Here is a 13,557-nt window from a genome sequence, read left to right as displayed (position 1 = left end):
TTCGGCGTATGGAGAGCCAGTTTTTCCAACACGATTTATTAAAGAGACTGTCATTCTTCCAGTGAACCTGTTTGGCTCCTTTATCAAAGATAAGGTGGTTGAATGCGTTTGTAGTTGTGGCTGTATCTTCTAATCTATTCCATTGATCTTCGGCTCTGTTTTGATTCCAATACCATGTTGATTTTACTATGGTTTCTTTGTAGTATAACTTCAGGTCAGGGATTGTGATGCCTCCTGCCTTGCCTTTGTTGCTTAGAACTGTCTTTGCTATTCTAGGTCTCTTCTTGCTCCACATGAATTTTAGGAGTGATTTCTCGAGTTCTATGAGATATGTTGACGGTATTTTTATTGGGATTGCATTGAATCTGTATAAGAGTTTTGGGAGAATGGCCATTTTCACAATATTTATTCTTCCTACCCAAGAGCAAGGGATGTCTTTCCATTTTCTGAGATCATCTTCAATTTCTTTTTTCAGTGTATTATAATTTTCCCTGTATAGGTCTTTCACTTCGTTTGTAAGAGTAATTCCTAAATATTTCATTTTTTTGTTGGTAGTGCGAAGGGTGTGGCTTCTCTTATTTCTCTCTCTGTGATTTTGTTGTTAGTGTATAGGAATACTATCGATTTTTGAGTATTGATTTTGTATCCAGCTACATTACTGAATTTATTTATTATATCTAAGATATCTTTCAGTGGAGTTTAGGGGGTCTTCTATGTAGAGTATCATGTCATCTGCAAACAATGACAATTTAACTTCCTCTTTTCCTATCTTTACCCCTTTTATTTCTCTCTCTTGTCTAATTGCTCTGGCTAGTATTTCCAGAATTATATTAACTAGGAGTGGAGCTAAAAGACATCCTTGTCTTGTGCCTGATTTTAAAGTAAAGGCCTTCAATTTTTGGCCATTTAGTATGATACTGGCTGTTGGTTTGTTGTAGATGCCCTTTATTATATTGAAGTAAAGACCATCTACTCCAATTTTCTGTAAAGTTCTTATCATGAATGAATGTTGGACCTTATCGAAAGCTTTTTCTGCATCTATAGAAATGATCATGTGATTCTTACTTTTGGATTTGTCAATATGGTGGATTACATTTATTGATTGATGTATGTTGAACCATCCCTGCATGCCTGGGGTGAATCCCACTTGGTCATGGTGTATAATCTTCTTGATGATTTGCTGCATCCTATTTGCCAATATTTTATTGAGGATTTTTGCATCTGTTTTCATTAGGGAGATTAGTCTATAGTTCTCTTTTTTAGTTGGGTCTTTCTCAGGTTTTGGTACTAGAGTAATATTTGCTTCCAGGAATGACTTAGGAAGGGTTGCTTCCTTTTCAGTTTCATTGAAGAGTTTGAGGAGTGTTGGCATTAGGTATTCTTTGTATTTCTTGTAGAATTCTGCAGTGAATCTGTCTGGGCCTGGGATCTTCTTTGTAGGTAAGGACTTAATTACATTTTCAATTTCATTAATAGAAATTGGGTTATTCAGCAGTTTTACATCCTCTTGACCTAGCTTTGGTACTTCATATGTTTCTAGGAATCTGTCTATTTCTTCTGTGTTATCAAACCTTTGAGAGTAGAGGTTTTCGAAATAGAAATAGGTGATTCTTTGGATTGTTTTCTTAGTGTCTATTGCATTGATTTCTGCTCTGATTTTTATAATTTCCTCTCTTCTTTTGGCTTTGGGCTTGGCTTGCTCTTCTTTTTCTAGCTGTTTGAGGTGTAGCATCAGGTTATTTATTTGTATTCATTCTGTTTTCCTGATGTGGGAACTCAGTGCAATAAATTTTCCTTTGAGGACAGCTTTCATTGCATTCCACAGATTCCAGTAAGTTGTATTTTCATTTTCTTGTAGTTATTGTTTAATTTCTTCTTTAATTTCCTCTGTGACCCCCTGATTACTCAAGAATGTGTTATTCAGTTTCCATGTGTTTGTGGGATTTTTGCAGTATCTTTTATCATTAATTTCTAATTTAAAAGTGCTATGATCAAATAACTTGCAAGGGATAATTTCAGCTCTTTTGCATTTATTTAAATATGTTCTGTGAGCTAATATATGGTCTATTTTAGAGAATGAGCCATGTACTGCTGAGAAGAATGTGTATTCTGATGTTGTTGGATGGAACACTCTGTATATGTCTAGCAAGTCCCTTTGTTCACAGGCAGGTGTGATTCGGTTCTGTTATTTCTTTGCTGATTTTCTGTCTGGTTGATCTGTCCCTTGGTGTCAATGGTGTGTTAAGGTCTCCTGTTACAATTGTGTTACTGATAATTTGATTTTTCATTTCTGTTAATACTTGTTTTATATAACTGGGTGCTCTGGAATTTGGGGCATATATATTTAAGATAGTTATCTCTTCCTCTTGAAGTTTTCCCCTAACAAGTATGTAGTGACCTTCTTTATCTCTTCTGATCATTATTGGTTTAAAGTTCACATTGTCTGCAAACAGAATGGCTACTCCTGCTTTTTTGGGGGTTCCTGTTGTGTGAAGTATTGTTTTCTATCCTTTGACTTTCAGTCTGTGAGTATCCTTTTGAGTTAGATGGGTTTCTTGTAGACAGCATATGGTTGGATTTTGTTTCTTGATCCATTCTGCCAGTCTGTTTTTTTAATTGGTGCATTGAGACCATTTACATTAATGGTTATAACTTTTGTATGTTGGTTTATTGTTGAAATGTTATCTTTCTGCTGTTGCATCTTTATCTTTCTGTTCTGTTTAATTATCTGCTTTGGTTAGTGGTTTTTTCCTAAGTGTATCTAAACTGTCTTTCAATATTTTTTTCAGGGTTGACTTGGTGATCATGAAGTTCCTCAGCTGCTCTTTGTCATGGAAGTATCTTATTTCACCATTGATTTTGAAGGACAGTTTTTCAGGGTATATCAGTCTCGGTTGGAAATGATTTTCCTTTAGGATCTGGAATACTTCACTCCATGCTCTTCTTGACTTCATTGTTTGTGCTGAGAAGTCTGCTGTGATTCTAATAGGTTTTCCTTTATAAGTGATCTGTCTTTTCTCTCTGACAACTTTTATTATTCTATTCTTGTGTTGAATATCTGGGATGGTGATTATTATATGTCTGGGTGTAGTTTTATTTTGGTTATGACTGTTTGGAGTTCTATATGCTTCACTGATCCTGATGTCGGTTTCTGATCTCATGTTTGGGAAATTTTCAGCTATTACTTCTCTAAATATCCTCTTGATGTCCTTTATGTCGTCCTCTTCTTTTTCATTAATCCCTGACAATCTTATGTTGTTTTTCTTTGCGTCATCTTGCAGTTATTGAATTGTTATTTCCGGATTTATTGTTATTTTTAAAAGATGTTTCCTTTCCTGTTCACTAGCTGCATCTTGTCTTCAAGGTCTGAAATTCTATCTTTACTTTCATTGAGGCAGTTTTTACAGCTTTCAGTGGAATTTTTGATTTCCTGTATATCTCTGTGCATCTGCTTTATGTATTCTGTTTGTTTCTTATATTGTTCATCTAGGGATTCTTTCTTTTTATTTAGTTCCTCCTATTTTTTAACTATGTTTTCGTTAGATATATTCAGCTTCCCTTTCATTTCTTTTATCATTTTGTCTTTTACCTGGGAGATTATTTCTAGCTTGAATTCCTTTAAAGCTTCCTGGAGTTGCTTGTTTATTTCAGTTGCTATCATGTCCGATATTTGAGGTGTATGGCATATATTTTCTTCTATATACATCACTCCTAATGTTTCTTTGGATGGGCTGGAGGTTTGAGATTGTAATTTGGTCTTTCGTTTTGTCATTTTCCTATATTTCTGTGTTTCAAGTGTTATTCTAAGGCTTCCTCAGGGTCTGTAGGAAATCCTGTTCTATGCCCTCAGCTCCTGGGACTCTGGTACCCAGTTCCCCCAGGCCGCTGACCCTCTGAAACTGGTGACACTCACCTGCTTGCTTAGAACTCCACGGTCTTCCAAGCACAGCTGGGAACAGGGAGGTGGATGTAGGCGCCCCAGACCCGCTGAGCTGTTCCAGTGCACCCAGAAGGCGTGAGAGTCCCAAACAAGCTGGCCTCAGGGGGAAAGTGTGCAGGGCACTTACCCCAGGATGCCGGGCCTCTGGAACCAGTGGTGCTCGCCTGCTTGCTTAGAACTCCACAGTCCTCCAAGCACAGCCGGGAGCAGGGGAGATGAAGCAGGCACCTCAGATCCACCGAGATGTTCCAGTCTTATGGATATTTTTGATGTACAGTTACCACACAAATAGTAATTATATATATATATACATATATATTTGGTACTGAGGATCGAACTCGTGACCACGCCCTTGCAAGGCATGTGTGTTTATGCTGCTGAGCTAAATCCCCGGCCCTAATTATACTTCTTTAAGTATTACCTTTAGGCTGGGGATGGAGCTCAGTGGTAGAATATTTGCCTACATGAGTGAGGCTCTAGGTTCAGTCTTTAGCATTGCACTAGCATGAGTAAGGCTCTAGGTTCAGTCGTTAGTATTGCAAATATATATGTATAATCTTACTTAGTTTTATTGTGTAATTAGAGTAGCTAACCACTGTAAAATAAGATTTGTAGTAAGCAAAGTTTTCTTCCATATTTCTAACTTTAGTGGGAATGCTTGTATTTGTCATCATTGTACATTAGCTTTTAATTATATGTAGATCACTGCCCGGTAACATCTATCTTATTTTAGTGTTAAATTTAAAAACAGTGGTTGCTGTTGTTGTTTTAGCTCTGCTGCCTAAGAGTTCCTATATCTACTAAAATTAAGTGTAGTGACCTGTTGCAGTAAACAGATCATATCCCAAAGGAAACAAGGGACATCTTATCAATGGACAAGCCAAGATTCTCCAGTATCTGGGATAATGGAAGAATTGAGGTAAATATTAAATAGGGTAGAGCTCTGGTGAACTTAGAGCAAAGCACAGTTGGTTCACATTAGGCCTTACTGTAAAGCAGACCTAGGGTCTTGTTTCCTCAGATTCTGGAAAGTTAAGAGAGGTGTGGATTGTTGTGTACAGAAATGTCCTAGCTTCAGTTTTGTATCAAAATGTAAATTGAGGCTGTGGTAGGAGTTACTAAAGAAAGGGGCCACCCATGGAATTATTTACAAGGCAAAATTATCAAATTTGATGACTTTGGATGTAGGCTGAAGGAAAACAGTGAATTGATATTTGATACCTCCATTTATGGCATGAATAATTGGGTAGTTGATCATGTCTTCAGCTGACATAAAATACACTATAACAGTAGTTGATTTAAGGAAGTCAGAGAGGAAAAGCAGAATGATTCCCCTTAGTTTTTTGGTTTGGTTTGCTTTGGTTTTTGCAGTGGTTGGATTGAACTGAAGCTTTGCATATACTACATAAGTGGTCTACCACTAAGATATAACCCCACTCCCAGTTTTTTATTTATTGGGGTTCTGACTGCTATAAAACTCCGCAGGATAGACCTGTGGTTGACAGGAGATATCAGTGTGGAGATGCTCGAGGCTGGGATCAAAACTATCAATATGGATGCCCAGAAGCTATTAGCTTGGCTAAAGAAAGGCCTGGAAAGTCAGAGGAGCACTAGATTCAGAGAAGAACTCCAGAAGATTCCCGCAAGCTTTTCCAGGCTGCTATGATGAGCCCACAGTAAAGGCCATACATAAACAAAAAGTGATAGGAATCAAAGCAGAGCGCTGCTCTGGAAAAGCAGCTAAAGAAAAGAATTCTAAGGTAGAAGCGGCAGCCAGTCGTTTCAGGAACAGGCTCAAGCATGAAAGAAGTAAGCTGGTTGAGCAGTTGGCAGGTGGGTGGTGACTCTTGTGAGGGTAAGTAATGTCAGGGAAGTGGACAGAACAAAAGACTGGTGCTCTGTGTTCAGATGATTATAATAAACAACATAGCAAAGCAAAGGAACCTAACAGGAAGCTGGGTTGAAAAGGCAGGAGACAAGACAGAAATGACAGTGGCATCAGGCTAAGGGATGATTTCTAGCAGAGGAAATTTCAATTTCACTTTTTCTAACTGGTTAGAATCAGGATCTTGACTATGCTAGTTGCTCTTTATTAAAAATATCAAAATAACCATTTGTCTTCTGTGGCCTTTTCCTGTACTCACTAGACACTTGATCTTTGTGACACTCACCATCTTTCTTCCTGCCGCTTCCTTGGCAACACACACACATGCACACGCACACGCACACGCACACACTCATTTGATTCCATTATGACCACACAGACTCTTCCAAAACGTTGCTCTTTGGGTTAGACTCAGGTTGTGTTGCTGGGGCACCACACAGAGCTGCAGAGAAAGACTGAATCTTGAACTCAGGAGGAGGGTCCCAACTACACACATATTTAATCAGATAGGAAAAAAGACATGCTTAGAAATGAAGGAAGTTTTTGAAATATAAAATTCAACAGTAATTTTTATTGTGTGTCCTATGCATTTGCCAACACAGAGTTTGAAGACAGTGTTGGCACAAACTCCTCAGGGCAACAAGGCTGGGAGAAGCCTGGAGGTCACCTGAACTCCCATCTCCTTTGCAGTGGCAGCTCCATCTCTTAGATTTTAAAGTCTGTGGAAAGTGCAGGCTTCCAGGAGTCCTGTAGAGTAGAGAAGTAGGACAATGAAAATGTGCTTACATTGACTTGTGAACTGTTGAGTAAATGGACAGTTACACATAGTACCAAAGCATTTAGACTGGTTGCCCTGCACTTCTGGCGAATGGACTGGACATTCTCTCAGTGCTCATGTCCACTTTCCTATAATAGCTTTGTCCCTCACCGGGGAAGACCCCACACTGGGATTGTAAGGACAGTGACATGATTTCCCTGCCTCTCCAGTGTTCCCCTACTTTATTTCTCATGGATGCAGCTCACACACCTGAATTCACATGGTTGGAAGTTGCCAAGGAAGACTGTCCTCCCAGATCTCTTTAGGCAGGTGAGAAACTAACATAGCAAGAAGCACCTGCCAGACTTTGTGCTGAAGGTGAGGGACATGGCAGAGAACAGTAGGCCCAGACTCTTTCCCTTTGTGGACGATATGACTTGGGTCAATATTGACTTTGGTGTTCCAACAATGGCCCTAGACAAGCACATTGCTTACAACAGGATTAAACGAGTCAATTTTTTAAGTACAGTTATCAGCCTGAGCTGTCACGGACTTGCTGAATCACTGTCTCCAGAGCCTGGGAATCAGCATGCTTAATTAGAACCAAGACTCCCTTATCTGTTCACTACAGTTATTGAATAACTTGCTCAAACAAGTGACTCCCCCACATCTCCCAAGTGCTTTCCAGTGAATTCATTATTCCCAGCGCAGTTATACCTCCACTGTGTGCCCTATTCAGTTCCTCAAATCTAGTATTCCAGGTGAGTAGTATCCTTGGCAACTTTATAGTTACCAGAGCTTAGTATTGTTGAAGCTCTCTAGAGAAACACTGTCTGAAAGAACTTTTTCTGCTGATACTTTTTTGGTCACCAGTATGGACCTGTGTGTGGCTCCTGAACTCAGCATGTGACTGGGTGACTAAGGAAATAAAAATTTTTCAACTTTAGGTAGCCATATTTTTCTAGTGGCTATCATACTGGAGAAGGTAATGCTAATAAAAAGTTTGCCTCAAAGCAATGTTTATGTGAATATAAACCCTTCATTTGCTTAGAAATAAGATGGATTTCTGCATGTCCAGTAAGTTCAGTACATTCATCCTGTGGATCTGAGTTCCCCTCACTCTCTTCAGGCTAGCCACACAGGCTAGGCTATCGTATGTGCAGGTCTAGGTTAGGCTGCCCTTTTGCTGATTCATCTTGCCCATGTGACCATGTCCTGCGTCACAGCCTACTTCTCCTTTGCACTCATTACCCAGAACTCACCACTGCATTTTGATTCCAAATTCCCCGCACTGTGTTTCTGCTACTCACGTGAGGTGGAGCATTTTCTCAGATTACGGACAGCATTGATGTACTCCTCTCCTAAGTACTTCTCAGGTGTGACATTATCCTCAATTCTGATCAAACATTTTGTATCATCCCTGAACAGGAGGTCCTTGGTTTGAGATTTGAACAAACAGAACTTGCTTGTGCAGTCAGATACGTGACTTCCAAACAGAATCTGCCAAATGAACAGAAAGTGAGTGAAAACCTGTGGCCCTGAGCAGCTGAGGACCTGTATCAGAGGCTTTAAACCGAACCAGCGCTGAGAACCTTAAAGCAAGAAAAGCTAGAGTATTCTTTCTACCTCCCTCGCCTGCCATTCACCCACTTGAAGTCCAATTGCATGGTTTCATGATGCCCAGAAGTGCTCTGTGGTGGCCTCTGTCCTGTTTTCCTCTGAGAACATCCTCTTTCCCACCTATCACTTCTCTCTCTCTCTCCTTTCATTTGATGAGAATGACAAACTTCATGGGAAACTGAAAAATGAGAAGAATGAGCTGCGTTCCTGGTAAAGTATATAAAGAATATATAGTTGTATACTCAAAAGTTGTCATAAAACATTACAGCCCACTAGGCGAAGGCATCAACCAAAAAGAACCAAAAATTAACTAATTTGAGGAAGATCAGTCTGAAAATATTCTAATGTTATGATCTCCAAAATAACTTCCACAATGATGGAACCATTCCTTATCTCTGTACTACCCAAATTGGAAAGTACTAGCCATATGAATTCTTGAAACGTGGTAAAGGCGATCAAAGACATGAACTTTTAAATGTAATTTAAAGAGTGGCTGCTTATTGAATTGTATGGTTCTAATGCTTCATGAGTCCAAAACCAGTGGCTTCTTTCAGAGGACTTCACCAACACCATGAAGGCATTGAGGATCAGGTATGAAAAGAGAAGAATAGATTAATAATTTATCTGGCCACTTAAGATCAGAGATTCTCCACAGTTTTGGAGCCAGGCTGGCACAACCCACTGCTTGGAAGAGAAGGACTCTTGGGTAAAATTCAGAGAGTATGCCCTTCCAACTCTCACCTAATGATGAAGTAAAAGGCCTAGGATTTTGGTCACTCAGGAAGATACTTACAGTTACAGCAAATCTGAGGTTGTGACCTTCCCTGAGACCATCTATACATAGAAACCATTGCTGTGGGACTGGTGGAGAGTTAGTTCTTTTGTGGATTGGGTTTGCAGAATCAGATGAAGGTTTGGAGGTAGGAAGACCTGAGGAATGATCACCTGCAGCCTGAATAAGCCCTTTCTTTTTTTGAATTAAAAATCGTATATTTGGTTTTAAATACTTTGCTTGGGATCCAGCTTATTCACGAAGGAATTGGTCTCTTTTGTGAGCTTGTCTGTGTTGTAGATAGTTTTACACAAGCTGAAGCACTGTGGGCTAATGCCATAGCAGTGACAGCACACCAACACTGAGACAGACCCAGGGGGGTGGCAGTGGGTAACAACAGGCTGTAATAGTATCTGTGAGAAAATAGCAATATAACACTTGGTCCCCAACTAGATCTGTGTCTTGTGCTAATGCTGGCTTCCCAGTTTTGCAGGGAAGGCACGTCTTCCTATTCCTATTGTGTGAATCCCATTCAAATGTCACCTTCGAAGGGTCAAAATAAAACTTCTCTGGCTGGTCCTTACTGCTTTCATATGTACCACTCTCCAGGCCTACCCGCGTTGCACAACTGGGAAGAGAATACATGGAAGACGGGTTGAGGTGAGTTACTTTTGAGATGTGCTTTTAACTGTCATACTGTCCCATGCAGTGATATGTTATGTGCTGCTCATCTAGTCTCACACTCCGTCGGTAAACGTTCGTCCTACCCTCGAGCATCATGCAGTTATGTTTTTGCTCCCATGAAGAAATCATGAGGTTCAGCAGGTGCCTCTTTGATGATGGTCAACCCTGTCACACCCGAGGAAGAGTCTAGAATGAGCGTGATGCCCAGGGTCAGCTTCTTGAGGTGTGGCTTGTTGCAGCCCAGCAGCAGGGACGGTGTCTCCTCTATGCCTCACGTCCCTACTTGGCACCCAGACCTAGTCTTAGCACCTTGGGCATTAGAGTTAGGAAGTTAGCCAGGAGCTGGAAGCTATAGTTCTCCATGCCTGAGACCCCAGCAAGGTAGATGGAAACCCCAGCTTGGTTTGGTGGCACCAGCTTATCAGGGTGCCCCTGGGCCTTGTTCCACACCTCTCCTCTCCTCTTGTTTCTTCTCCTCTCCTCTCCCCTTCTTCCCCGCCCCTCCCTTCCCCTCCCTTCCTCTCCCCTCCCTTCTCCTCCTCTCCTCTTTTCTCTTCTTCTCTCCTCTCCTCTTCCCTGCCCTCTCCTCTCCTCTCCTCTCCTCTCCTCTCCTCTCCTCTCCTCTCCTCTCCTCTCCCATTCTTTTAAACAGGGTATCCATAAGCTCCCCAGGCCGGATTTAAACTTGTAATCCTCTTGCCTCGGCCTCTCAGAGTGCTGTGATTACAGGTATGTGACACCCCCACAGCCACTCCTGCTTTTTCTAATCTTTCTTCCCTCTACTCCTTCACTGCTCTTGTCCTTGGGGGCTGCGTATAGGAAACACAAAGACAGTAATATTGTCCCTTCAGATGTTATTGCCAAAGAAGGCATTAACTGTGAGCCTCCCCAGAGGAATAGCAGAGGTGACCGTTAAGTTCGTGTTTGGCTGCCTTTCAAATCCTATCTTGGACCTGCCACTAAACTTCTCCAGGACTCTTAAGGTTGTAAATGAAATGATGAAAGTTCATTAAGTGCTCATATTGTCATCATGTACTTTAAAAAGACTGCTGAAGATATGCTTAGCTTTTAAAGAAAGCTTATGGTGAGCCAACAGATACAATGGTCAGACCCCTATCCTCAGGCTCTTTGAGGCACCACTCAGTCTGCCTTGTAAAAGAAATAGAAATCCACTTTTCAAGGCTTCTATCAAAGATTGCTAGGAAACAGGACCAGTCTTCTTCATTTTGAACAAAGAGCTGGGGGAAATAGTCATAATTCCTAATCAGAATCAAGAGTCAGGAAGACGGTTTTCTGGTCCGGAGGGTTCATCGATCAGGTGGGGATTAATTTCTAGTGACCAAGATACAGAAGCAGAGTCAGGCCTGAGTGACCCTGTTCTATAATTGCAAATGTAGTGCATTTCAAGCCCTTTCTGTAGGCCATACATTGTCCTGTGACCTTTGCATGCATCACTCGCTGAGTCACCACATTAACTGAGAAATGAGTGTAAGTATTATTATTCCTATTTTATATATAAAAACCGAGGCACAGAGAAGTGAGATCATACCTAAGGTAGCACGGCTAGAAAGCTGTGAGGTGAGATTTGAACCCAGATATTCTGGTGTAGTCTCTCTAGCCTCCTAATGCATTTTCAGAAAAGAATCCTGGAGTGAAGGCTGTACTTAGCTGTGAGCTCCCCCAAATAACCTCCACCCACCTAGGAATAAAGGGTGGGAGGCCCTGGCCGGTCCGTACCTGTTGTTCACCTAACACACTGCGAACGAATTCTGCCTTATCTTTCCGGGTGACCACAGCATGATTTGGGACTTGAGCCAGGTGACACTTCTTATACTCTTCCACAGGCTGCCTGGTACCATCAAGGCACAGCAGCTCAAAGTCTTCTGCGCGAAGATTGTTAGCCCACGCAGCAGGGTTGTTTCCTGAGGAGGAGGGGGCAGAGAGGAAGAAGGCGGATCAGCCAGAGGAGATGGCCTCAGTCACTGTGGGACTGCAGAATCTGGGCCCTTTGGCCAGCCGAAGTGGCAGAAGTATGCACATTGGGTTTATGCAATGCGGGGAGGAAGGAACCCTCACCTGGTATAGAAGTAATGCTAAACTCACACCAGCAATTACTAATGACTGTCCCCGCCTGATCTTCCTGGCCAGCCAGGGAAGAGTGAACTTCATTCTGTGGATGTTACTCAAAATGACCTTTCTTTCTATTAAAATCCAGAGCCTTCTGTATTCCTTACTCCCACATAGGAAGAACATAAGGCTCTAAGCCAAGTTTATCAATCTCCACCCTGTAACCTGGCATCTCCAAATGAAATGACATTTCGCAGAGGACAGTTTCAGAATCTGCACCAGCATTTTAAGTGGGACACCTACATTTTAGTTCCAAGTAAAAATGTGTATTTGCCTGTGTGGTATTGTTCTTGTTCTGTGTCAACTTTTTGCTTCGTCTTTTTTATATTCTCTTTGTTAAAAGAAAAACAAAACTCAGCTAACGGGAGTATCAAACCTGTTTTCCAACTTTTATTTCTATCTCATAATGCAAGATTTTTATCTTTTTTTATTTATTTTTAATTAAATTTCCTTTAATTGAACAAGTTATATCTGAGATTATGCTCATAAAAATTTATTTATATAAATAGCCATAGGCATCTAGATGGGTAAAATATTGTTTTTCAATAAAATTAATACAGGTTTATGGCAATTTGTAAACTAAAATTCTTCCTTGCCTATACTCCCAAAATCCCACTCACTTCTAGAGATCTAATTTTTTTTTTAATTTTATTTAAGGAGAAAAGAAAAAAAAAAACAGTGAAAGGGTACAAGTTATACAGATTTACAGAAAAAAAAATGAACAGTAGGAAATCACTAGTTAATGGATTACATATTGCCATCTTAGAAATAATTGTTCAAGTCACAAAATTAAAGCTTGTTGAGTGGACATTCCAACAATGATACTGCAAACAGTTCTGTTCAATGATCCAATAAAACTCTGATTTTTGATATTGCATTTGAGTATTTCCATCCACGCCTTATTATATATGCATCTATCTACATAAACATGCAAGTGATATTACATATTTATATTTGTTCTTAGTTTTAAATCTTAACAAATTTTACTGAGGCAGTAGGAACAGTGGGCCTCTACAGACTGCTGAATAAAAACCAATGTTAACAAATGAGCTACGGCCTAAAGGTAGAATATTAAAAATATTAAATGAAAGATGATTTTCCTCTGAGCTAGAAAGATAGCCATAGGCATCGAGGAGGGTAAAATACTGTTTTTCAAAAAAATTTATACAGGTTTATAGGAATTTGAAAAATGCTGCATAGTATCAGGAAGACATTTTTGAAACATAATTTCACAACACACACTTCAGAATTCATACATTTCTTCCTGTCTTTTTATTACATGTACATACCATATACACACATGTATACGTTATTAAGATTTTTAAAAACATGCTTTTGCACCTGGCTTCTTCTAAGCTATAACATACCATGGCATTTAAGATATATATATATATATATATATATATATATATATATATTTTTTTTTTTTTTTTTTTTACCGGTGATTGAACTCATGACTACGCGCTTGCAAGGCAGACGCTTACGCCGCTGAGCTAAATCCCCAGCCCCAAGACATATGATTTTAAGAGATAACATAAGACATAGACAGATTAAATCTAGTTTTGACTTGCAGGGAGTCTGAAAAGATTATAGGGGCAGAGGCTGAAAGAAGAGGAGTGACCTTTGCGAGGAAGAGGAGGAATTTATGCAAATTAAGTTTGCAATGTCTGTCAGTGTATTCTGTGCATTAAATTAACACCTTAGAGAACAAAAATACTGCAGTGGATGAGCAGTCAGGCTACTTCCTAAATCCTATTTAGGAGGTGAAGATC

General features: G+C 40.1%; 1 protein-coding gene and 1 pseudogene across 1 annotated transcript in view; both read right to left on the bottom strand.

The window, feature by feature from the left end:
• Nucleotides 1–6,376: 6,376 nt before the first annotated feature.
• Nucleotides 6,377–13,557, bottom strand: part of Tf (transferrin) — a 31,806-nt gene continuing 24,625 nt past the window's right edge. Inside the window, exons 15-17 of the mRNA XM_003476728.5 lie at nt 11,396–11,580; nt 7,893–8,082; nt 6,377–6,572 (exon numbers count right to left, since the gene is read on the bottom strand). Coding sequence (XP_003476776.2) covers nt 6,538–6,572; nt 7,893–8,082; nt 11,396–11,580 — 410 coding nt within the window. The 3' untranslated portion in view covers nt 6,377–6,537. The remainder of the gene's footprint in view (nt 6,573–7,892; nt 8,083–11,395; nt 11,581–13,557) is intronic.
• Nucleotides 8,089–10,021, bottom strand: LOC111753406 (tubulin polyglutamylase complex subunit 2-like; annotated as a pseudogene).

This window comes from Cavia porcellus, unplaced genomic scaffold (genome assembly GCF_034190915.1).
Source record: "Cavia porcellus strain 051 isolate PalLab524CR breed Dunkin Hartley unplaced genomic scaffold, mCavPor4.1 scaffold_5, whole genome shotgun sequence".
Classification (NCBI taxonomy): Eukaryota; Metazoa; Chordata; class Mammalia; order Rodentia; family Caviidae; genus Cavia; species Cavia porcellus.
The sequence above is the reverse complement of the archived record's forward strand: the minus strand, read 5'-3'. Positions and strand labels throughout refer to the sequence as shown.